General features: G+C 41.1%; 1 protein-coding gene across 1 annotated transcript in view; it reads right to left on the bottom strand.

Annotated features, from left to right (window-relative positions):
- Nucleotides 1–3,666: 3,666 nt before the first annotated feature.
- The window catches only part of LOC127625377 (neuronal vesicle trafficking-associated protein 2-like), a 67,853-nt gene continuing 48,013 nt past the window's right edge, over nucleotides 3,667–23,506 (bottom strand). The window contains exons 4-5 of the mRNA XM_052100636.1: nucleotides 10,781–10,891; nucleotides 3,667–4,780 (exon numbers count right to left, since the gene is read on the bottom strand). Of these exons, the coding sequence (XP_051956596.1) occupies nucleotides 4,589–4,780; nucleotides 10,781–10,891 (303 nt within the window). The 3' untranslated portion in view covers nucleotides 3,667–4,588. The remainder of the gene's footprint in view (nucleotides 4,781–10,780; nucleotides 10,892–23,506) is intronic.

Genomic DNA, 23,506 nt, shown 5'->3' with positions numbered 1-23,506 from the left:
GGAGGGGTCGATGGAAGACCGCCGTCCGCGAGGGGAGGAGGGAAGTGTCTCCCCGACCGCCTGGAGCGGTAGGGCCGCTGCCAGGGGCGGAGGAGTGTCCCAACGAGTCGCCGAGAACATGGCGGGGTGTTCTTTCCACTGATGATCGTGAGTCTGATTCCGGTCTGCCCAGGGATCTGTGTGTAAAGCCTGTCACACATGAATAAAAAACTTAGGTAATACCACTAACTTATGAACAGTTAGCCGTTTTCACCCTGAGATGCTATCGCCTGCCAGAGTAAAGGCAGACCCAGCTCAGCCAAAAATAGATCAAACGATATCAACTTTGCCACCCAACTCGGAGAAAGAAAAGACAATAACCAGATCTGTGGCAGCTTTCATAGTGAAGGATATACAGCCTTATTCTGTGGTGGACAACCCCGTGTTTCGCCACCTGTTGAAGACGCTGGAGCCGCGATATAAGCTCCTGTCACACAGCCACTTTACAGAAAAGGTTATACCTGAACTCTACCACAAAACCAAAGCCCAGGTAATAGCGTCAATGAGTCAAGCTAATCGAGTAGCAATAACATGTGATTCATGGACTTCGCTCACAACAGAGTCTTATGTAACAATAACGGCACATTACGTTAGCTTGGACTGGCTAGATTTTGTCACATGTGCTGCAAATGAGAGCCATTTATGAGTCTCACACGGGTGCTCATCTGGCAGAGATACTGTCTCATGTAGTGGAGGAATGGCAGCTATCAGATAAAAATGTACTGCTTATGACAGACAATGCGTCGAACATGATCGTTGCAGCTCAAGTGGGAAAATTCCCTCATGTAAAATGCTTCGCGCATACGCTGAATCTCGCGTCTCAGCGGGCACTTAAAGTGACCACGCTCTCCAGGCTTCTGGGAAGAGTCAGACGAATATCAACATTCTTTCACCGCAGCACCACAGCGAGCCACTGTCTGAAAGTGATGTCTAGGCCTGAAAACAGCAATGTCTAGGCCTGAAAAATCATAAGCTGATAACTGATGTTGCAACAAGGTGGACATGGTCGAGAGTTTCTTGGAACAACAACCTGCAATCTGTGCCACCTTGCTGTCTCCAGAAGTCAGAAAAGGAGAGTCAGATCTGTGCACTCTCACTGAAACTGATGTGGCAAATGCAGAGGACGCTGTGAGGGCATTAAAGCCTATGAAAGATGCAACCACACTGATGTCAGAAGAGCGCAATCCAACAGTGTCTCTCATTGCTCCTCTAAATGTGCAACTCCTCCAGAATATATCGGACACAATCAGAGACTCACCCCATGATCCACGAGATCAAGAATGCAATCAAAACCGATCACTTGAAGAGGTACAGCAGTGAGGCAGAGAAGAAGATCCTTCATACAGCCTCTGCCCTGGATCCCCATTTTAAAGGAATGCCTTTTCTCACAGAGGAGGAGAGATTGGAGATATATACAGAGGAGTGACTGAGGAGGCTGCATCCTTGGAGGTAATTTCGTCATGTTTTTTGAAAAATGTACAAAATTAAAACAAACTTGAAACACTCATAATATTAATAGTTAATAGCTACAATGAGTAATTTGTTTTTAAATTAAGATTGAAAAAACAGTTATCCTAATATATGTGAGCTGTTGCATTGACTGAGTACACTGTCTACTAGTTTAATGCTATTTTCTATTATTTTGTTCAAACACAGCATGAGTGTACACCTAGGAGGACAAAAGTGGATGAAGCTCCTGAGGGAACAGGAACTCTGGAAGAAGAAACACCCATGGAGGACAGCCCCTCTGCTCCCAAACGAAAGGCCTCATTGCTGCTTGTGAGTTTGCTGGGACAGTCTTTCACTGACAATGAAGGTACAGTAGAACCCAAGACCCCCTATGCCAGGGCTGAGGAGGAAATGATACATACTGTAAAGCACCATCTCTGCCTCTCACTGAGGGGCTCCCCAGCCTGAGAGAACGAGGGAGGAATGTGGCAGGGCGGAGGGCGGGGCCAGGTCGTGATTATACACACCCGGCCCCTTATCAGGCTAATTAAGCCTTCGAGAGGGATAAAGGCCAATGGCAGACGGTGGTGCGACGAGAGAGAGATCATTAACGGACATGTCCATCATGTGTGTGTTTGTGTCGTTTGTTTAAGTCTATTATTAAAATATTATTTATATTATCAAGCCGGTTCTTGCCTCCTCCTTTCCATTGAATACGTTACAGTAATAAAGTAGAAATAACATTTTCCTAATGAATCTAGATAAAAGGTTTCCTGTATAATTAACAGCATTTGCTGGAAGGGAATTTCTTTCATATGTAAGCAAAAGGGAGATTCTAACTGAAATAAACCAATATGAATCAATATTGAATCCGGAATTGAATCGAGAGCTTGTGAATCAGAATTGAATTGGGAAATTGGTATCAATACCCAGCCGTGTTAGCACACTGAAACAGCAATGTGATAGATTGTGAGCAGACTTATAAAGCAATGGCTTATAGGGGTTACCCAGCTGATGATGTGATGATGTACAGCTGCTAGTCTTCCCGCTAGAACTATGCTGTGCTTCCATTTACGTGTGAACATTTCTGAAGGAATTTACAGATTGTGACTGGGTGACACTAGCAGAGTGAATCCTCATTTTCACCTCACAATAATAGTAAGATCGAATTCTTCTTTGATGTATGGCTATCGGAACTCCTTAAATACTAATATTAAATCATATTTTAGAACTACATCGTCGATGGAGATGAATTAATATGCACAGTTAATATGCACATAGTTTTGCCGGTATTTATCTAGCACTACATGTCAGCTCATGATAAAACAGTTGTAAAGTTATAACATGGAAGCTATGTGGAGTAATATTTAAAGAGACCCCCCCAAGAACAAAAAACACCATAAATGTATAATCAAATTACTCCTTATTTGACTAATGCACTATATGCCAAGTCTTCTGAAGCCATATGAAAGCTTTATGTGAGGAACAGACTGCAATTTTCTGATGTCACTGATTATGAAAGATTAGATTATGCCAGAACGTTCATTTTTGGGTGAAAAGTCCTTTGAGTTCCCATTTATGTTTCATCTAAATATTAGCTTTTATTCAGACATAACTCCAAAAATTCCTTCAGATAAATTTGATCAGATAACAAATTATTAAATTGTTCGCATACAGTGATAACATGATGAGGATAACAGTGGTGGCTCAGCGGTTAAGGCTCTGGGTTACTGATCAGAAGGTCTGTGGTTCAAGCCCCAACACCACCAAGACACCACTGTTGGGCCCTTGAGCAAGGCCCTTGAACCTATCTGCTCCAGGGGCGCTGTATCATGGCTGACCCTGCACCCTGACCCCAGCTTAGCTTAGCTTAGCTGGGATATGTGAAAAATAAATAATTTCACCATGTATATGCAGAAATGTATGTATAATATGTGACAATTGATCAATTAAATGAAATTAATTAAATAACTCAAAAATTTGATTAAAAATCTTTTGAGTTCATAAAGCAATATTTGAATTTGATATGTTGACTGTCTATTTGTGATGTTGTTGGTTGAGTTCTCTTCTGAAACTCAGACAGCCTAGGGTCTTTTTCTTAGAAATCTGAGAAGCAGTCTAAAGCAAAGTTTCCATCATAATACTCAAGAACAAAATGGCGCAATAATTGAACACCTTGTATATCTTTATTGTCTTGAACCTAAAGGATACACAATCAAAAATGCTCCAGACTTTGCTACATCTCAACAACAGCACAACATTTCAAAAATCTATTTTCTATTTTTCTGACAACAAATATAAAAATGGAAAAAGAGCAGACTTGTGACTGAACATAGCAGAAAAATCAAGCTTTGGCAGACACTTCATCAAATCATCTCAGAGACCAAGGTTTTGTTCCTGGTTAAATGCAAGCATAGACACCAGCGAAAGCAAGTCGCAAAGCTCTAGACACGTCTGCTCTTCCATTGAGAAACAGTGATAATATTACAATGTGTCTGACGGAGATACACAACATGGCTGATTGCTCTCATGGGTTATTTACATTCAGGTTCAAAGGCGGAACTATATTTTCTGTACATATGCAATATGTTCTTTTGCTGTACTACTCTTATCATTTATCAGCATTTCACTGATTTGTTGTAATAGGATGTACATCAAATTTACTGTAACACGTATGTTTTGTTGAAACATTTCTAAGTGAGAGTATGCATTTATTTTTTCATACGGTGTTTCAGCACAAAAACCCCCTTTGTTTTTATCATGCCTTTTGAGATTGAATTGTCACCTACTGTAACTACATAAGGGCATATAGGTATTCTGCTTTCAGAATGGGTCACTGACACTCAGACATTGTGGGGAAAATGCTTGACAAGATTTCAGAGTCATGCCTTTGTACAAACAAAATGTTTAATTTAAAAGAATAGTTCACAAACACATATTGGATATTAAACACATACACGCCAAAAATGTAAAATAAATAATGATAAATAAAAAAACTAAAGCTATACAGAGAAGAAATGTATCATTGGGCATAAAAGGAACAAAGGAGCCAGTGGAAATAGAAGGTAATTCAGGTAATGATAAAGCTGCATGGATAATCTCATTGGCTGTCTGTGTTGGGTGGCTTGACATCATGCTGGCCGGTGCCAGCAGGAAGCCATGGAGAAACAGAGCGGGAGGTAGTCTGCTTGGCCATGCTGTAGTGGCTGATGATGGTGTAGAAGCGGCCGCGGGAGTTGGCATCCTGTGCAGTGTAATAGGCCTCCAGTGAGGCAGGAATACAGCGTTTGTGCTGTGGGGATATGGGAAGAAAGAATGTAAAATATTAGAGTCAGTGATCTCCCTTTCAGACAGAATATAGTGAGCTCTTGTAGACCAGTGAGTCACCCGTCCAGGAATTCTCCGTTTGAAAACAGTGATTATTATGCAATTACATTTGCCAATGCTATGTGGAAAAGAAATAACACGTCAGCTTATACGTTACATATATGTCATCCTATAAGAAAACTGGCAATTGTGTAAATATATAATTTGCTATCCTCACACATGGAAGAAATACTGGGCCAAATGTTGTACTAGTTTTAGCAATATTTCCGAGTGACATATTTGCACTAAAGTACCATAGAGTTTGATTGTTCACACAGCTTTTGACATGAACAAAAAAAGATAGGGGACATTTTTCCTCCTCTCGATTAAAGATTGACAATCCGATTTATTTTGCTATCCTGCTTATGTGCATTTATATGGTTTGTTGCAATTTGAACATAGCATTCATATAGAATAAACCTGTATTCCATTTTGCGACATGACCCACCAGTTGAGTCTACACTTATTCTAGGAAATATGCTCTCCTTAATTTGAATTTCTTTTCAACAAATGAACAGAGATCATTATCTTACATGTGAAAATTAGTGTAATAGCTGTTGTTTTCTCATTATCATCAAAAATAATTGGTTCATTATTAAAAAAAAACAATAATAAAAAAGCATCCATTATTTGAACGGTACCAAACCAATTTTGCAGCAGTTTACAAGAAAAACATACACTCAGTAAACCCCAAAGCCCAGAAGAACTTGATGAAATAACAAAAAATATAAATGCAGTCTTCTCTAACACTCTTGATAGTGTCACCCCCCTTCTATTAAAGAAAATTAAAGAAATAAGCCCTGCACAAATGATCACACTCATGCTCTCAAGAGAGCAGCTCAGAAAGCTTGGAGCACATGTGGAACATTACAAAATTAGAAGTATTTTGTGGTGCATGGAAGGATAGTGTCTGTCACTAAAACCTGCCACGTCAGCACATTTTAGTAAACTCAAAGAAAATAACCACAACAATCATAGGTGTTTATTCAGAACTGTGGCTAAATTGGTTAGGAATAAAGCCTCAACAAAACTAGATATTACATCCCAGCACAAGAGTAATGACTTGCTGAATTTCTTTACTGATAAAATTGAAATAATCAGAAATAAATTTGGAATTATGCAATCATCTGTCATCGCACTGCAGAAAACAGTGTCTCAAAATTTTCCTCACGTGCAACTTCAATCCTTCGCTGTCATAGGTCATGCAGAGCTAACAAAACTTATCGAAACATCAAAAGCCACAACATGTTTGTTAGATCCAATACCAACTAAGCTCTTAAAAGAGCTATTTCCTGTAAATTTACCTTATACCTATTCACCTTCCTTGTAATTCTTCTTAATATTATTAACTCCACGCTATCTTTAGGACATGTCCCAAGAAACTTTAAAATGGCAGTTATCAAACCGCTTATTAAGAAGCCACAACTTGATCCTGGAAAACTGGCTTAATATAGACCGATTTCAAATCTCCCGTTTAGGTCGAAAATACAAGAAAAGGTGGTATCCTACCAATTATGTTCATTTCTACAGAGAAATAGTATATAGGAATAATTTCAGTCAGGATTTAGGCCTCATCACTGTACCGAGACTGCACTTATCATAGTTACAAATGACTTGCTCTTATCATCTGATCGTGGCTGCATTTCACTTCTGGTGCTTTTAGATCTTAGTGCTGCATTTGATACGATAGATCACGGCATTCTCTTGAATAGGCTAAAGAATTATGTTGCCATTTGTGGAGTTGAATTAGTATGGTTTAGGTCATATTTAGCAGATGCTACCACTTTGTCTATGTAAATGAGGAATTGTTAAACCAAACAAAAATAAAATATAGAGTGCCACAGGGATCTGTTTTAGGGCCTCTTTTCTCCTTGTATATGCTTCCCCTGGGAGATATTGTCAGGAATCGTGGAATAAGTTTCCACTATTATGCTGATGATACTCAAATTTATATTTCTTAAAAACCTGATGAGATTTCACAATTCTCCAAATTAGCAGTGTGTATCAATGAAATAAAAGATTGTATGGCCATAAATGTATTTTTACTCAATTCCGACAAAACAGATTGGACCAAAAACCTCTAAAAATATGCTAAATATGCTAAAATATCATTTTAATCTTGATGGAAGTTCTGTTACATCATCTTCAACAGCGAAGATCTTAGGTGTTATATTTGATACCAATCTGTCCTTTGAAATTCAAATTACCAATGTTTGTAGAACAGCATTCTTGCACCTAAGAAATATTGCTAAATTTCGGCACATTGTTTGCACATTGCTGATGCTGAAACTAATTTATGCATTCATGACCTCAAAACTAGATTATTGTAATGCATTACTGGGAGGATGTCCAGCAAGACCAATAAATAAACTTCAATTGGTTCAAAATGCAGCAGCCAGAGGCATCGTTACATTGGCTACCTGTTAAATTTAGTATTAATTTTAAAACTACATACAAAGCTTTGACCTGTTAATTGTTCCTAGAATATCAAAATCCACAAAAGGAGGTAGATCCTTTTAATATTTGGTCCCTAAACTATGGAATAGTCTCCCTAACACTGTTCGAGATGCAGACACAGTCCCTTAGTTTAAGTCTAGACTAAAGACTCATCTATTTAGCCTGGCATACACCTAATTTATCACAATTAGGCTGCTTTAGTTAGGTCTGCCGGAACCAGAAACATTGATCATGATCTATAGCTCTGCAATAAATTGAATGGCATCTATGCTAATATACATTTTTTGTTTCCCTGTCTCAACCTCGGGACTTCTATACTGAGGTCACCAGAACCGGATGGATCCAGTTCCATTTCTGCTTCTTGTTGGACTCCACTGCTACATGTCGCTGTGTGATGATGACTAAATGCAGCCAGTATCAGCCAAACATCGCTTCAGTCTATTACGATGGACTTCAGAGGATGATCTGATGCCAACTCCAACCATAAGACATGGGATACTGCATATGCCATTGTCTGAACCTTGGACTTAGGATGGACCACACCAAACCTCACCAAAATTTTCGGCTAGGTTGAACCGCGATGCACCTCACTGATCTCTACCTGCATCACCTCAGTCTATTGATGGACTACAATCTTGAAATGGATTACATAGACTATCAATTGCCAACACAAGCCTTCATCAGCAAATTAACAAGGACAATTGCATCTATGTTAACTTCTGCAGTTAATACTGGATGGACATCAAATACATTAATCATTAATCTTACAGTTCATACAAAATCTTTGTTTAAACACTGTCCCTTAACACTTACTTTAATAAGTGTTACTTAATTCTAAACCATGACTTGCACTATACATAAATAATATTGGCATTATATTCATGAAGTTAGCATGAGCACAATCGACTTCGGCTTGCTCACTGAGGTTGTAAATACAATTATTATTTAATTACTTCTTTTTAAACACAATTCACAATCGTATTTTATCTAATTACACAATGATGACTCATAGACATTATAGATATTACAGTTTTATCTAGAGGTTTTAGATTTTTTGAATTTTTTAACATAATCGGCCAATATCCAAGTATATCAAGCCGATTATTAGGCAGGCGCATCTGTGGGCAGCCTAGTGTTGTTGTGGAACACGTGTTCGACGCATGCTGCCCCTAGAGTCATTTTCCAGGAAGGAGCTAAGTTCCTTGGAGAAAACGGTAAGGATTAAATTTGTATAACTTCTTTATATTTAATTAAAAACTTTTGCTATGTTACTGCCAACTTTGAGAAAAAACGCGACATGACGTTCGGCTACTTTGGATATTGATAGCGTAGTTGAAGTTGCATTAACACAGCAGAAGGGTTGCTATCATGTCACAATAAGTAAGCAAGAATTTTGCAATTACAGACAGTGAATCTGAGACTTTTATTTGTTCTGTTTGTGTGTCTTATATTTGAGAGGGTTGTCACTCAATGCAGAGAAATAAGTAATAAAAAATATACCAACGCACTATAGGCTAGTGAAGGACTGGCTTTGGTAAGCTCGGACGTTATCGGTTCTGCTGTCGGTACTGGAGAAATTAAGAAAATACATGTATTATTGCTATAAAGAGAAAGTTATTTCATCTTGCCAGCCATTTCTACGTATAATAATTCTATGAAACCATTTGTCTGTGATGCAATTTAGCTATTCGCAGTCAGAGAGAGAAAGAGAGACAGAGAGAGAGAGAGAGAGAGAGAGAGAGAGAGATCTCGCGCACAGCGAGCACAACACGAGCCCTGCTTAATGAGTGACAGAACTAAACATTCAAACGTAGCCTAGTTTAGATCTGTGATATTAGTCTGATTTTATTTTAGATTTCGCCTTCCAAAGATTATAAAAAGAATATTTATACATAAGCCGCATTCTGTCTAGCACAACTTCCTTCCCTTCACAGCGGTGCACTGACATTTGTCCCTAAAACTCAAACTTAACGTCAGAATCAGCACGATCGGTGATTGTTGTAAAATGCAGTCTAGCTACTGCTGCTAAATTGCGGGACGCGTTTAATAATAAAAAGAGCGCAAGAGATACCGTTCCCAAGGCGGCGCACGCTCCGATACAGACCACAAAGAGACAAGCAAAGTATAGGCTACTTTGGGTTTCATGTGCGCATCTAAACGATCAAATATACACAAAAATATGTCTGAACGACCGACTTGGAGATTCACTTAAACACAGTTTATGTCTTAAATGGATGTAGTTATGGAAATAGTTGGGAGAAAATATGCTGCATCAGGAGCCTATTAGATCTGAACTCGGTCTTAAAGGGGAAGCTGTCTAATAAACATGCTGACGATTGAGCCATTACTGCGAATCAAACAGCCAAAGGCAAAGAGAAAATCACTTACAGCTCTTGAATGAATAACTTCTGCATTAATAAGCATTAATCTGCATTAATCTATCTATGATAAACTATGCAGTGTTATTTTACAATTGATTACTTTATTAGATTTCTTTTTAGACCACACCTGAACAGTAATGTTAGTAGACCTTCCTGAAATTAAATCACTGTGCCTATATAACGTTTATCTTAAAAAGAACCGTTAAGAATACAGTTAAAGTACCGGATCGATAAGCAGTATCGGTAAGATAGTAATACCATTAAAACCTTAACGATACCCACCCCTAGTTATGCCTGTGCTTCTCTTGGATGCTCTGAATATTGGATTACGTGTCTGGATTGCCCCTTAATTAAAGCTGCATTTGGATCTCAACCTTCGTGTCTCTGAGCAGTTCGTAACACCTGCTTTGTTTATTTAATATATTTGTTATACATTATTTATACATAATGTTTTTACATTATACATTTTTTATTTAAGTGTACAAGTGCAGATTGGTCAAGTGTTCAATAAATGTATTTGTTGAGAAATTTTGTCTATCTTAAGTAATTATTTGTGTTACATTTTATCTTTCAAATGAAAGGTTCAAATAAGAGGTTAAAAACAAGCACATATCGGCCAAAATAAATCGGCAGCATTAATCGGCCATCGGCCGACCCGGATTTCAAAAGATCGGCATCGACCTGAAAAAACTAATTTCGGTCGACCTCTAGTTTTATCTTCTGTTAATGCCTGATCTTCTGTAAAGCTGCTTTGAAACGATGTGTGTTGTGAAAGGTGCTATACAAATTTAAAGAAAATAAATTAAAAAAATATATAAAGATTTAATCTTTCAATTCAGTAAAGCTTTTTTAATTTATTTCATAACCAGTGTTACAACTGCCCACAGAGAGAAAACTTTACTGTGCATGAGCTGAGTAAGCATCATCTCTTCTGTTTGTTTGTGACTAAAGAAATAAAGTGTGTTGTCCCTGGTGAACCCTAGGATTTTGAGATGTTTGTTTTCCAAGATGAAGTGCAGGCATAATATAGCGCTGACATGTTGTTGTAGTTTACTGAAAGAACACAGGTCTTGTCTGTAACCACTTACCTTATACACAAATCCATCAGGACAGGTGTGGTCATAGGTGAAAGCTTTGTACACCACCAGGAACACTATGCAGGCCAAAAAGGCCAAGGCCAGCACAATAAGGATTGTGACCTGTATGTGAGAAAAGAACACAGTTCATTACCACAAAAACAAACAAACAAACAAACAAACAAAAAATCTGCTGCTTTAATCATTATAGAGGTCTTTAACTCTCATAGAACCAGTGTAACTGAACTGCAACATTTGTTTACAGCCTATTTTTGTTTTTAAATATATACCATTAATCTCTATACTCAGGTCTGTGAGGGTTAAGTTTAAATAATAACCAACGTTAAACCTAGCTGAAGTTACAAAAATGTCAGTCCTTATACACATCATATATTCTGTTAAAAAGAAATTATGAATTAATAAAGTTAGAGAGGTTTATTCCACAGTTGAAACAAAAATGCAATTGGAACAAGACAACAACTTAAACAAAAGGGATAGTTCGCCCCCAAAAAATAAAAAAATTATGATTTACTCACCCTCATGACATCCCAAATTTTATGACTGACTTTCTTCTGCAGAACACAAATTAAGATTTTTAAAAGAACATTTCAGCTCTGTAGGTCCATACAATAAAAGTGGATGGGTGCTAAAAATGTAAAGCTCCAAAATCCAAATAAAGGGAGCAAAAAAGTAATTAATATGACAGTGTTTAAATCCATGTGTTTAGACACAATATGATTGGTGTGCATGAGAAACAGTTCAATATTTAAGTATTTTTTTTAATTCTCATCCCTGCCCAGTAGGGGGTGATATGCATGAAGAATGTGAATCATCAAAAACAGAAGAAGGAGAAAGTAAAATGAAGGGAAAAGGACATAAATATTGATCTGTTTCTCACCCACACATCATATCACTTAAGAAGATATGGATTTATCCAGCAGAATTGTCTGGAGTACTTTTATGTTACCATTATGTGGATTTTGGAGCTTCAAAATGTTGGCACCCATTCACTTACATTGTATGGATGTACAGATCTAAGATATTCTTCACTAATCTTAATTTGTTTTCTAAAGAAGAAAGAAAGTCATACACATCTGGGATGGCATGAGGGTGAGTGAACTATTCCTTTAACTCAGATTCATTTAAAATTAGTAAATGAGTAAATATCTTGAAATTGGTTGAAAAACCTCAGTGAAATCTATTTTGTGGCAATAAATACAGAGAGTGGAGCATTTCAAAAATGACTTTTGAGAAAACACACATAACAACGTCTAGGTTACGTATGTAACCTCCGTTCCCCGATGGAGGGAACGAGACGTTGTGTCAGAGAAGCGACACTAGGGGGTCTCTCTTGAGTGCAGATATACACCTCTGATCTATGAAAAAAGGCCAATGAGAAGTTGGCAGCCGGTATTTGCATATCCCGCCCCCGAACATACGGGTATTTAAGCGGTGCAAATACGGGAGTTCATTCAGGATTTTTCTGAGGAGCCGGAAATGGTCCGGCCACAACAGTGGCTCGGCTCAGCAACGTGGCGGGGAAGACACAACGTCTCGTTCCCTCCATCGGGGAATGGAGGTTACATACGTAACCTAGACGTTCCCCTTCTGTCGCTCTCTCCACGTTGTGTCAGAGAAGCGACACTAGGGGTCCACTTATAAACGTGCCATGCGCTGAGCCGTGTACGTGCACTGCTGATACAGGAGCGAGCAGGTATTCCTACGTGCAAAGGCGACCAACTGTATCAGACTGCACGTACCCTTCCCCAATGCCCCATTAAAGCCATCAGACTCCTTCTGGTTACTCTGGAGGGGGGAACAAGGTGATGGCCGCCAACCTGGGTGGGCCTCATTTCTCTCTATGTTTCTCGCATAGAGCAACTACGGCCGGGGCCCTTACACGCATTGAGGGAAGGGGGTCGTAGCCCTTCTTTCAGGGGGAGAAGACCCTGCGGAGGCCACACCTACCCTGCAGGGGAGGCAAAGAGTGGCAAATACATCACATGGCCTGTTAGGACCTATGTGGAAAAGTTGGTGCGGTGGTAGATCCAGCCTCGTAGAGGGGGAAGCATACAGCACGGCGACCGAGGCAGCTGTAACTGCCTAAGGGAGACACGGGGGTCCGCTTGTGAGGGGACAGTACCGAGGAATTACACACAGGGGGAGTCCGAGCAGGAGGCCTTACCTGTGGAGCACTTATTCCAGTACAGGGTAGTTTGGGTACCCGTAGTGGCTTGGGTTGGTGAGTTCCTCCGCTGAACTGCAGACCCAAAAGGGTTAGGGAGGAGTCAACCAGCGACCCGAAGATGGGGTCTTCTGGGAACGGAGGCGCACTATTTTACCTCGGCTGAGGGAACGGGCGCTAGGCGCAAGCGATTCACCCGGCCAGATCGTCAGCGTGTTACCGAGTTCTACGGGCTCGGACCTGAGAAAACACGGGACGATACTGACAGACTGAGCACGCTCGTTGGAGAGATGTGCTGTCATTGAGACTGAGTCTAACTCCAAACCGAGAAAAGAGATGCTCTGAACTGGGGTGAGCTTGCTCTTTTCCCAGTTGACCTGAAGCCCCAAACGGCTGAGGTGCTTGAGCACCTGGTCTCTGTGCGCGCATAGTAACTCTCACGAGGGGGCCAGGATGAGCCAGTCGTCAAGGTAATTGAGTATGCGTATGCCGGCTTCTCGGAGCGGGGCAAGGGCTGCCTCTGCGACTTTCGTGAAGACGCGAGGGGACAGAGACAGGCCGAAGGGGAGGACTTTGTACTGATATGCCTGGCCGTCGAACGCGAACCGTAGAAAGGGTCGATTTCAAGGGCGAATCGAGACGTGGAAGTACGTGTCCTTCAGGTCTACCACTGCAAACCAATCTAGATGCCGGACGCCAGATAGAATTTGTTTCTGGGTGAGCATTTTGAACGGGAGTTTGGACAGGGTCCGATTGAAAACTTGCAGGTCCAAGATCGGTCGTAAGCCGCCGCCTTTCTTGGGTACAACGAATTAAGGGCTGTAGAAACCCTTCTTCATTTCGGTTGGAGAGACAGGCTCTATCGCGTCCTTGATTAGAAGGGAGGCGATTTCTTCGCGCAGGGACTGGGCATGTTTGCCGTTTACTGTGGAAAAAGTCGAATGGTCCGGTGCAGCCAGCGTGATGGGCTGGGCAGTGAAAGCCATGCCTCTAAACTCCGTGCTAGGGGCACCAAGGGGACGAGTATTTTGGACGTACCCGGTGGGGCTTCGCAGCGGTGCGGAACAGGTAATGCGGCGTCGGGAAGCAGTGAAGCGGCCCGAGGCTCCGGTGCTGGGAATAGACTCAAAGCACTTACCTTGCTCCGTGCACCCGGCAGGGGGCGGGTTCGTGACTGAGGAGGAGGTCTGATGTTGGCGTCCTCTGGACTCGTCTGAACCGGCCGGCCAGGGAACAGCCGTGGGGCTGAAGGCGGGGACACCGCGTCCAGGAAGCTGGGACTGTTGAGGCCTGAAAGCAGAGTGCCATGAGAACGGCATTTGCGGGCCAGGTGACCCAGAGACAAAGGAAATAGCTCTTTTATTGAGAATTTGGGTACCGCAGCCCCTGTTGGGGGGTGCGGCAAATTAAAAAACACAAAATTCTCCTCCCGGCCCTCCACCGGGGGACGGAGCGGTCTTACCACCTCCGGAGTTAACGTCTTGGACTCTGGGTGGGCTGTCTCAGGAGCGCCTGGGAGCCTTCCGGGTCCTCGGGGGGGTCCGTGAGACAGGGGGCGTGCGCTTCCTGCGGTTGGCTCAACGCTGCGGCTGAGAGCTGGGCCCGGGTTGAGGCCTCGGACCTCGTACTCCTTGCGACAGCCCCTCCCTGGCGAATTCCCTTGAGGAAAGTCTTTCTTTCTCAGGGACGGGGCACGCTCTGGCATCCGCACCCCGACTGGCCCCTGGACGGGACGTGGAAAATCTAGCTGGTCTACCACCTGCCATCGTAGACACGATCAGCCAAGCCAGAGCCCCCTCTACCAGGCAACTTTACGCACTGAAGTGGCGCTTGTTCACGAATTGGTGTTCTTCCTGGGCTGAAGACCCACAGAGGTGTGCAGTTAGGTCAGCGCTCCTATTCCTGCAGGAGAGGTTGGAGGGGAGGCTGTCCCCTTCCACCTTGAAGGTGTATGTTGCTGGTATCGCGGCCCACCACGATGCAGTAGACGGCAAGTCTTTGGGTAAGCACGACTTAATCATCAGGTTCCTAAGAGGCGCCCAGAGGTTAAATCCTTCCCGGGAAAGCATGTTCCCCTCCTGGGATCTCTCAGTGGTCCTCACGGGCCTTCAGAGACCCCCCTTCGAGCCGCTAGAATCAGTTGGACTCAGGGCCCTCTCTCTAATGACTGCCCTGCTGATCGCCCTCACCTCCATCAAGAGGGTCGGGGACCTGCAAGCGTTCTCTGTTAGAGACACTTGCCTGGAGTTCGGTCTGGCAGACACGCACGTGATCCTAAGACTGCGACCGGGCTATGTGCCCAAGGTTCCTACCACACCCTTCAGAGACCAGGTAGCAAACCTGCAAGCGCTGCCCCAGGAGGAGGCAGACCCAACCTCTTCGTTGCTGTGTCCGGTACGTGCTTTGCATACCTACTTGGACCGCACGCAGAGCTTCAGACATTCTGAGCAGCTCTTTGTCTGCTTTGGTGGACAGCGGAAAGGGAATGCTGTCTCCAAACAGAGGCTTTCCTACTGGGTACTAGACACCATTTCATTGGCCTATCACAACCAGGCCGTGGAATTCGCTGACCCAGTCCACTGCAGGTACTCAAACCTACTCTGTACTGGAATAGGTGCTCCACAGATCAGGACTCCTACTTAGACTCCTCCTGTGTGTATTTTCCGTGGTAGTGTCCCCTTGCGAGTGGACCCGCGTCACCCTTAGGCAGTTCCAGCTGTCCCCCGGTCACCGTGCTGTAGCAACTCCCCCTCTCTGGGCAGGTGTGGTCTCCGCAGGGTATTTTCCCCCTGAAAGAATAGGAAACTGGGTAAGACCCCCTTCCCATGATGCGTGTAAGGACCCCAGCCGTTTGGCTCTATGCGAGAAACATAGAGAGAAAAGAGGCCCGGCTAGGCTTGGCCCGTTGGTTGGTCCCAGGTTGGCAAGCGTCTCCTTGTTCCCCTGCTTAGGGTAACCAAAAGGATTCCGACGACTTTTTATGGGGCATTGGGGAAGGGTACGTGCGGGCTGACACAACTGGTCGCCTTTGCGCATAAAATCCCTGCCTGCTCTTGTGTCAGCAGTACACGTACATGGCTCAGTGCATGGCGTGATTTGAATTGGACCCCTAGTGTCGCTTCGGCTCAGCGACGTGGCCGTGAGGACACAGCGTCTCGTTCCCTCCATCAGGGAACGGAGGTTACATCCATAACCTAGACGTTCCCTGTCTGTCGCTCACTTCGACGTTGTGTCCTCCCGGCCACGTCGCTGAGCCGAGCCACTGTAGTGGCCGGACCATTTCCGGCTCTTCAGAAAATTCCTGAATGAACTCGAACTCCCATTGGCCTTTTTTCATAGATCAGAGGCGTATTTGGCACTCAAGGGAGACCCCTAGTCCTTCAGGGAACGGAGGTTACATCCGTAACCGTTGTTTCAAGGATGTTTTTACTGGAAAACAAAATTATTTAGAATATATATATATTATTTTATTTTTTTTTTCCAGTATAATAATGGAATATAACTATGCAATCTCCAATACTTTGTTTCTGTCTTCATGTTGGATGGATTTATGAAGAGCTTTAAAGCATACGTGTAAAAGACGTTTGAGAAATCAAACAGTAAATCAACAGTAAATGAATAGCATTATGGAACTAAATGCAAAACAGCCTTTTAATTTCCAACCAATTTGTTTCTAAACCACTTCAAATGCAATGACAGAACTGGGACAAAACGTGCCGATAGGACAATAGTGTGATCGCAACAATTTTTATTCCAACAGCGCAAATTTTTTCACATCACTGTCAACTTCAAGTATGCTCACCTCACAGGATGCAATGCAATCTGTCACACTACATTTGTCTCGACAAAGCAGCTTAAACAAGGAATCTATGCAGTCTTCAGAAATTCAAGACCTAAAGAAGGCAATTCTGGGCCAGACCAGACTAATTTGTCAAGGGTGATTAGTTTGGTATAAAGGCAGGCCACTTTCTACGGTTTAGTCCCAGAAACAGCAAATGGATATTTTTGATGACAGACTTATAGGAATTATGCAAATACAATGAAAGATAAATGAGAAAAAGCCAGTTGACATCTGAATATTTCAGAACTCTTACCCCATATATAGAAAACTGTGTTTGATCAAAGCACTGCTAGTTTTCTCTAAAGCAATAAAAAACAGCCATCACATATCAAAATTACTATTAAAAACTGAATCCATAGCACTATCTACAGACACTGCTCTTTTGATGCTGGAGTAATGGATTTATGCAAAACACAGGGTGTACAGTTGAACTGGAAGTTTGCTACACTTTTTGTTCCAAAAGCCTTCATTATAAAACATTATGTTGCCTTCTAAGATCCCTTGATTTGGCCGAAGATTGCGAGAGAAATGTACATTTTAAAATGCACATACAGTATATTTCATGTAATACCAAAAAATTTTATGTGACAACACTGAAGAAATGACACTTTGCCACAATGTAAAGTAGTGAGTGTACAGCTTGTATAACAGTGTAAATTTGCTGTCCCCTCAAAATAACTTAAGACACAGCCATTAATGTCTAAACCGCTGGCAACAAAAGTGAGTACACCCCTAAGTGAAAATGTCCAAAGTGTCAATATTTTGTGTGGCCACCATTATTTTCCAGCACTGCTTTAACCCTCTTGGGCATGGAGTTAACCAGAGCTTCACAGGTTGCAACTGGACTCCTCTTCCACTACTCCATGATGACATCACGGAGCTGGTGGATGTTAGAGACCTTGTGCTCCTCCACCTTCTGTTTGAGGATGCCCCACATATGCTCAATAGTGTTTAGGTCTGGAGACGTATGGTGTGAGGACTGACAGGCTGACCCACCCCTTCAACCTCTGCAGCAATGCTGGCAGCACTCATATGTCTATTTCCCAAAGACAACCTCTGGATATGATGCTGAGCACGTGCACTCAACTTCTTTGGTCGACCCTGGCAAGGCCTGTTCTGAGTGGAACCTGTCCAGTTAAACCGCTGTATGGTCTTGGCCACCGTGCTGCAGCTCAGTGTCAGGGTCTTGGCAAACTTCTTATAGCCTAGGCCATCTTTATGTAGAGCAACAATTATTTTTTCAGATCATCAGAGATTTATTTGCCATGAGGAGCCATGTTAAACTTCCAGTGACCAGTATGAGGCAGTGTGAGAGCGGTGACACCAAACACACCTGCTCCCCATTTACACCTGAGACCTTGTAATACTAACGAGTCACATGACACCGGGGATTGAAAATGGCTAATTGGGCCCAATTTTGACATTCTCACTTAGGGGTGTACTCACTTTTGTTGCCAGAGGTTTAGACATTAATGGTTGTGTGTGGAGTTATTTTGAGGGGACAGCAAATTTACACTGTTATACAAGCTGTACACTCACTACTTTACATTGTAGCAAAGTGTAATTTCTTCAGTGTTGTCACATGAAAAGGTATAATCAAATATTTACAAAAATGTGAGGGGTGTACACACTTTTGTGAGATACTGTATATATATATATATATATATATATATATATATATATATATATATATATATATATATATATAAATTATATAAATAAGAAAAAAATTACCATTTTACAGCGATGCATTTCTCTAGACACTTTTGTTACATTTCGACTGAAGAAACCAATAAACACAGCTATACAGTATAAGTAAACTGCATGTGGCTTGGTGATAGTGATATCCAATTCCTGAACAAATTGTTCGATTAGTTTGATTATTTTGATCAGCATAATCAGTTCAAAAAGTGGTCTGAAAGATTAATTTTGTGAATCAATTCACAAATCAAAATCAGAGTGTTTTGGGAATCTAAAGAGAAGAAACTGTTTGTGTAAGATTTAATCTGTATTTTTGGCTGAAAATGTTTTTAATACATTGTTGGGCTTAAACATTTAGAATGTTGTAAAATACTAGTGAATACATGTGTCTTAACATTTTTTAGGTCTCCCTTGATGCCATTTGATTTGACTTGAACGAAGTACTTTAACTTTTACTTCAGTCAATTTCCAAAAGGTAACTATTACTTTAGTATGACAATTGGGTACTTTATACAACACTGGTAAACAGAAGATGGCAAGGCAACTCGCCAGGGTTTGGAATAGAGGAGTTATATTTTGTCTGCCTGTGATAGGGTACATTGTGGTAAAGAACTACATTTGGTGTAAATTGTATCCTAGAGATACCTGATGGAAACTATATTTGTCCTCCATATCTATATGAACAGATTTATGCATTGTGTCAGAACTGGATTAGTAAAATCAGATGACTTTTATCTGTTTTTTCGCTCTCCATTTATCCACTCTCTCTGCACAGATTAAACAATTGTACAGCTTGATGTCATTGGCCAAAATTGGCCCCATTTGTACCATGTTGCTTAGGGGGGACTATGCCAAAATGGCTGGGTGCCTTTCAAGCTCTGAGAAGCTGAGAAGATATGAACCACTTTAGTGTTTTAAATCAGCCTTTGTCAGATGCCACGATGTGATAATTTACATAAAGGTATGCTTTTTTGGGGAACTCAGTATGACAAATCCAAATGGTTTCAAAGAGAAAGCCTTTAATTGGAAATATATTTAGAATAACATAGTAGCATTCTACTCTATCACTACTGTATGTAGTATGTATGCTGTGGACAGTATGCTAATTTTCTGTATGTATGAAAAAACTGGATGACCATTTCGAACATGACCATAGTTTTTAATGTAACAATTTGAGCACCTACTGATGTTGGCAGCATAAGAACGGCATTCCAGGTGAAGGCCACTGTGGGGGCACATGCTAAAAGCCTCTACCACACCCCTCATTGGCTTTCTGCAAATTATTTATGCTTGACTGTCTTCACAGACACTAAAATCACTTTTTTCACCCTCTTCTCCAATAACCAAGGATATGGAACAATAAAATCCTCATTTTGGCAAATCAAATCTAGACTTCAGAAATTCACTTAGACTCTCAGGACAGATTTGACATAAAATGAGGTCATTTTGAATCAATATCTACGTGTTTGTGACAAACTACCATCTGTTTTGTTTGTTTGTTTCCTAACCCCACAAAGTTTATTCATTATTACGGTTCCCTCTTAATGATGAGGCTCAAGGTTGTAGGGTTTATTTATTGTTATTATTGTTTTTCTTGCTCCCCAGTGTCTGTTTTTTGGGGTCAGAATAATCCATGTTCGGAAAACCATAATCCCTAGGGTGGATCTACACCGGAATGCTGGGGGTATTAATGCAGATTCTTCATACTAAATGTAACACAATATTCTAAACCATCTAAATGTGAGGAAACATCTACTGCAGCTAATACTTATTCATTTTATGCTATTATTTAAGAAGCTGTTATTTCATGTTGTTTCATCTCACAAATGAAACATATTCATCTTTCATATGTTTGATACAATTGTGCACATTACTGTAAACTAAAATACTGTATGTTATATATAAGGGGTGTAGCTGTTCAAATTTCTCATGGTTCGGTTTGTATCACGGTTTAGGGTTTCGGTATGGTTTGGTATTTGTTATGTTCAGGGCAATTAAAAAAAACTTACTGCCAAATCAAATGTTAAAATATTTTATTTCGTAACAGAAACTTCAAGAGATTTGCCCTCACTACAAATCACCATGGTTTTACTACAGTAGCCATAGTTTAAATATTGTATTTGTAGTAAAATCATAGTAAATACAAAATTAACATGGTTACTGTCATGGTTACAATACTATACTAAACCACGGTTAATTCTATCAAAACCATGATTTCTGCTAAGAAAACTTATTACAGTCATAGTTACTACAATATTACTATAGTAAAACCATGGTTCCCTATCTGTCGCTCACTCGACCTTTAGTCGATGAAGTGACAATAGGGGTCACTCTTGGGAGCCCGAGACACATCTGATCTTTGATACTGGATCTTTGGTATTTGCATGCCACTCCCCCAAACATACGGGTATAAAAGAGCTGGAGTGCGCATTCAGATTTTCTCTTCGGAGCTGAGCGGTTGATATTCATTGAGCTGAATTCCCATGGCTTCCATTCACCTCTGCTGGATTCTGACGGCGCATTACAGCGTCTTCTCCCCCCTCTGCACTGCTGCACCATAGAGATCAGAACAACTAAGAGTATATTCTAAAAGAGTATATTCTAAAAGCGGCACACACGGAAACGTCTTTTTAAAGATGCGTCTTTTTAAAGATGGCTTTCCGTTTTTGTGTTATTCCTGGTTGCGGCCGTTATCTCTCGCCTTCTGACGGCCACGATCGCTGTCTTTCATGTCTGGGCGCCGCCCACATGGAGACATTGTTCGTGGATGGGTCATGTTCTCACTGTGACCATGGCAATGCTACGGTCGTGGATTGACTTCATACGAAAAGATGGGCATGGAGCCGCTGAACACATTGCGTGTCCATCACACGTCTGTCGCCACCTCTTCAGCCCTTGGTCCGACCTCACATTTCTGCGGGTAGATGTTCCCCTAGGGCAGGTATCCAGGCTTGCCATGGTTACGACGGATGCCTCCAAGATGGGCTGGGGTGCTGTATGCAATGGGCATGCAGCCACCAGCTCCTGGATGAGCTTGCGGCTACATTGGCACATCAACTGCCTCGAGTTGTTCAGGTCAGGGAGGACGAGGAGCAGGTTGTCCTAGAAGCACCCTACTGGCCCACCCAGACTTGGTTCTCAGACCTCACACTCCTCGCGTCAGTTACTAATCTAATTAGAAATACAAGCAGGGCAAGTAAAAACTTGCTTATACAACTGGGCCAACAGAAAAAAAACTAATCTTTACTGTACTACACCTGTGGTTACTACAAAAATACACATATTTTTACCTCATTATGAAGAATTATTTTTTATTATTTGTTAAAATTAGTCCATAATTCATAATCATCTTTTGAGTCAAAGGTAAACTAGATCCATGAAGTCCATGGCCCCGCACACATGTAAAGTCTACTGTTTCTTGATTTTTTATGTGTTGTCAACGTTATGGTGCATTTTCTCAATTATGAAGGCTAGGTGCTTCAATTACAAGATTATCCTCCTCTCTGACAATAGTTACGATTCTGAACAGTTTGTTCCTGACAACACGTCAACAAACAACAGGAAGGAAGGACTTGCAGTCAACTTCAAAAAAATCCTAAAAATATGGATGATACAGTGCTTCGGTAGATGGGAGAAGCAGGTCAAAATAATGACACATTTTTGGGTGAACTATTCCTTTAAAACACCAAAGAGTGATGTGCTACTGTCTTGTAGTGTGCACTTGGCTTTAGTTGACAATATATACAAAACAAGTTGTAAAAAAAATCATAGATGTTAACATGCCACTTAAAGAGGACTGTTAACACAAATTGCAAGTTGAGAGTGAGATCTTATGGTTTCCTCCCACTAGAAGTCATGGACACCACTAAATTGTGCTGCTGTCAGATTTTAGTATTGAGTCTGTCCTCATTCACCCTCGTTTCCTCTATTCTCTTCCCATCATTCTCTGCCTCTTCACTACTACTAAATGAATCACGATCTTAAATGTTCTGCAGTTCAGTTCACCATTTGCTAACCTTGTTTATTCCATGTTTAAAAGAGATCTTTCCTGTTATAACCTTGCTAATGGCTTTGATTGTTCCTCCAAGATGCATTTGTATAATTACCGTAATTACTGTGCAATTTCATTTACTCCTCAACTATAAGCCACTGTGTATCATGACACACCAGGTCATGACCGTTTTGTCAGTTTATATGTCTGGCACTTGTTTACTAACTAAATAGGCCTTGATTCAGCCAGACTGCTAAAAGCTGTGGCTCTATATACTGTTGGTTATGTCAGAAACCAAACTCAGTTGCCCAGTATGAAGGTACCAACTAAGTAAACTGCAATCAGAATGGCTTTTAAAGCATCATATCATAATGTCTATTGACAAACTATCAAAACGATGTCTTGACTTTTTTGATCTATTTGTTGGAAATTATCAAATATTTATACCTCCGTGAAGTTGGCACCCCATATAATTAAATAATCACCAAAACTCGATTTTATCAAAAAAGAGATTTTATCACACTAAAATCATGTTAACATGCATATTGTTTATGTCTTGCGGCTATACTTTTGAACCAAATAGTATTTAAAAATTTACAGATTGGCCCCCATTCACTTCCATTATAAGTGCCTCACAGTTACCTCGATTTTTGCATTTTAGTATGATTGTATGATTGATTCAGTATGAATCAGTATGATTGATTATATAAAAAGTTACAGGTTTAAAAATTAATGCAATTAATCATGCCCCCTGACTGTATAAATAATGTAAAAAGGAATTTTCCTGCCAATGGAGCTATTCAGTTTGAAGTTACACTTCCATGTTTTTGTGAGTCACATTCAGCAGAGGGCAGGCAGAGCAGCTTCAGATTTATAGGTCAACCAGGTCTCATGACAAGTCATAATAATAATAATAAGAGATGTTGGTTCGTTTGCTCATACAACCCCAATTCCCCAAAAAATGGGACAGTATGAAAAATGCTAATAAAAACAAAAAGGAGTGATTTGTAAATTATATTC

Source organism: Xyrauchen texanus, chromosome 31 (assembly GCF_025860055.1).
Source record: "Xyrauchen texanus isolate HMW12.3.18 chromosome 31, RBS_HiC_50CHRs, whole genome shotgun sequence".
Classification (NCBI taxonomy): Eukaryota; Metazoa; Chordata; class Actinopteri; order Cypriniformes; family Catostomidae; genus Xyrauchen; species Xyrauchen texanus.
Note: the sequence above shows the minus strand (reverse complement) of the source record. Positions and strands in the feature narration are given on the sequence as shown.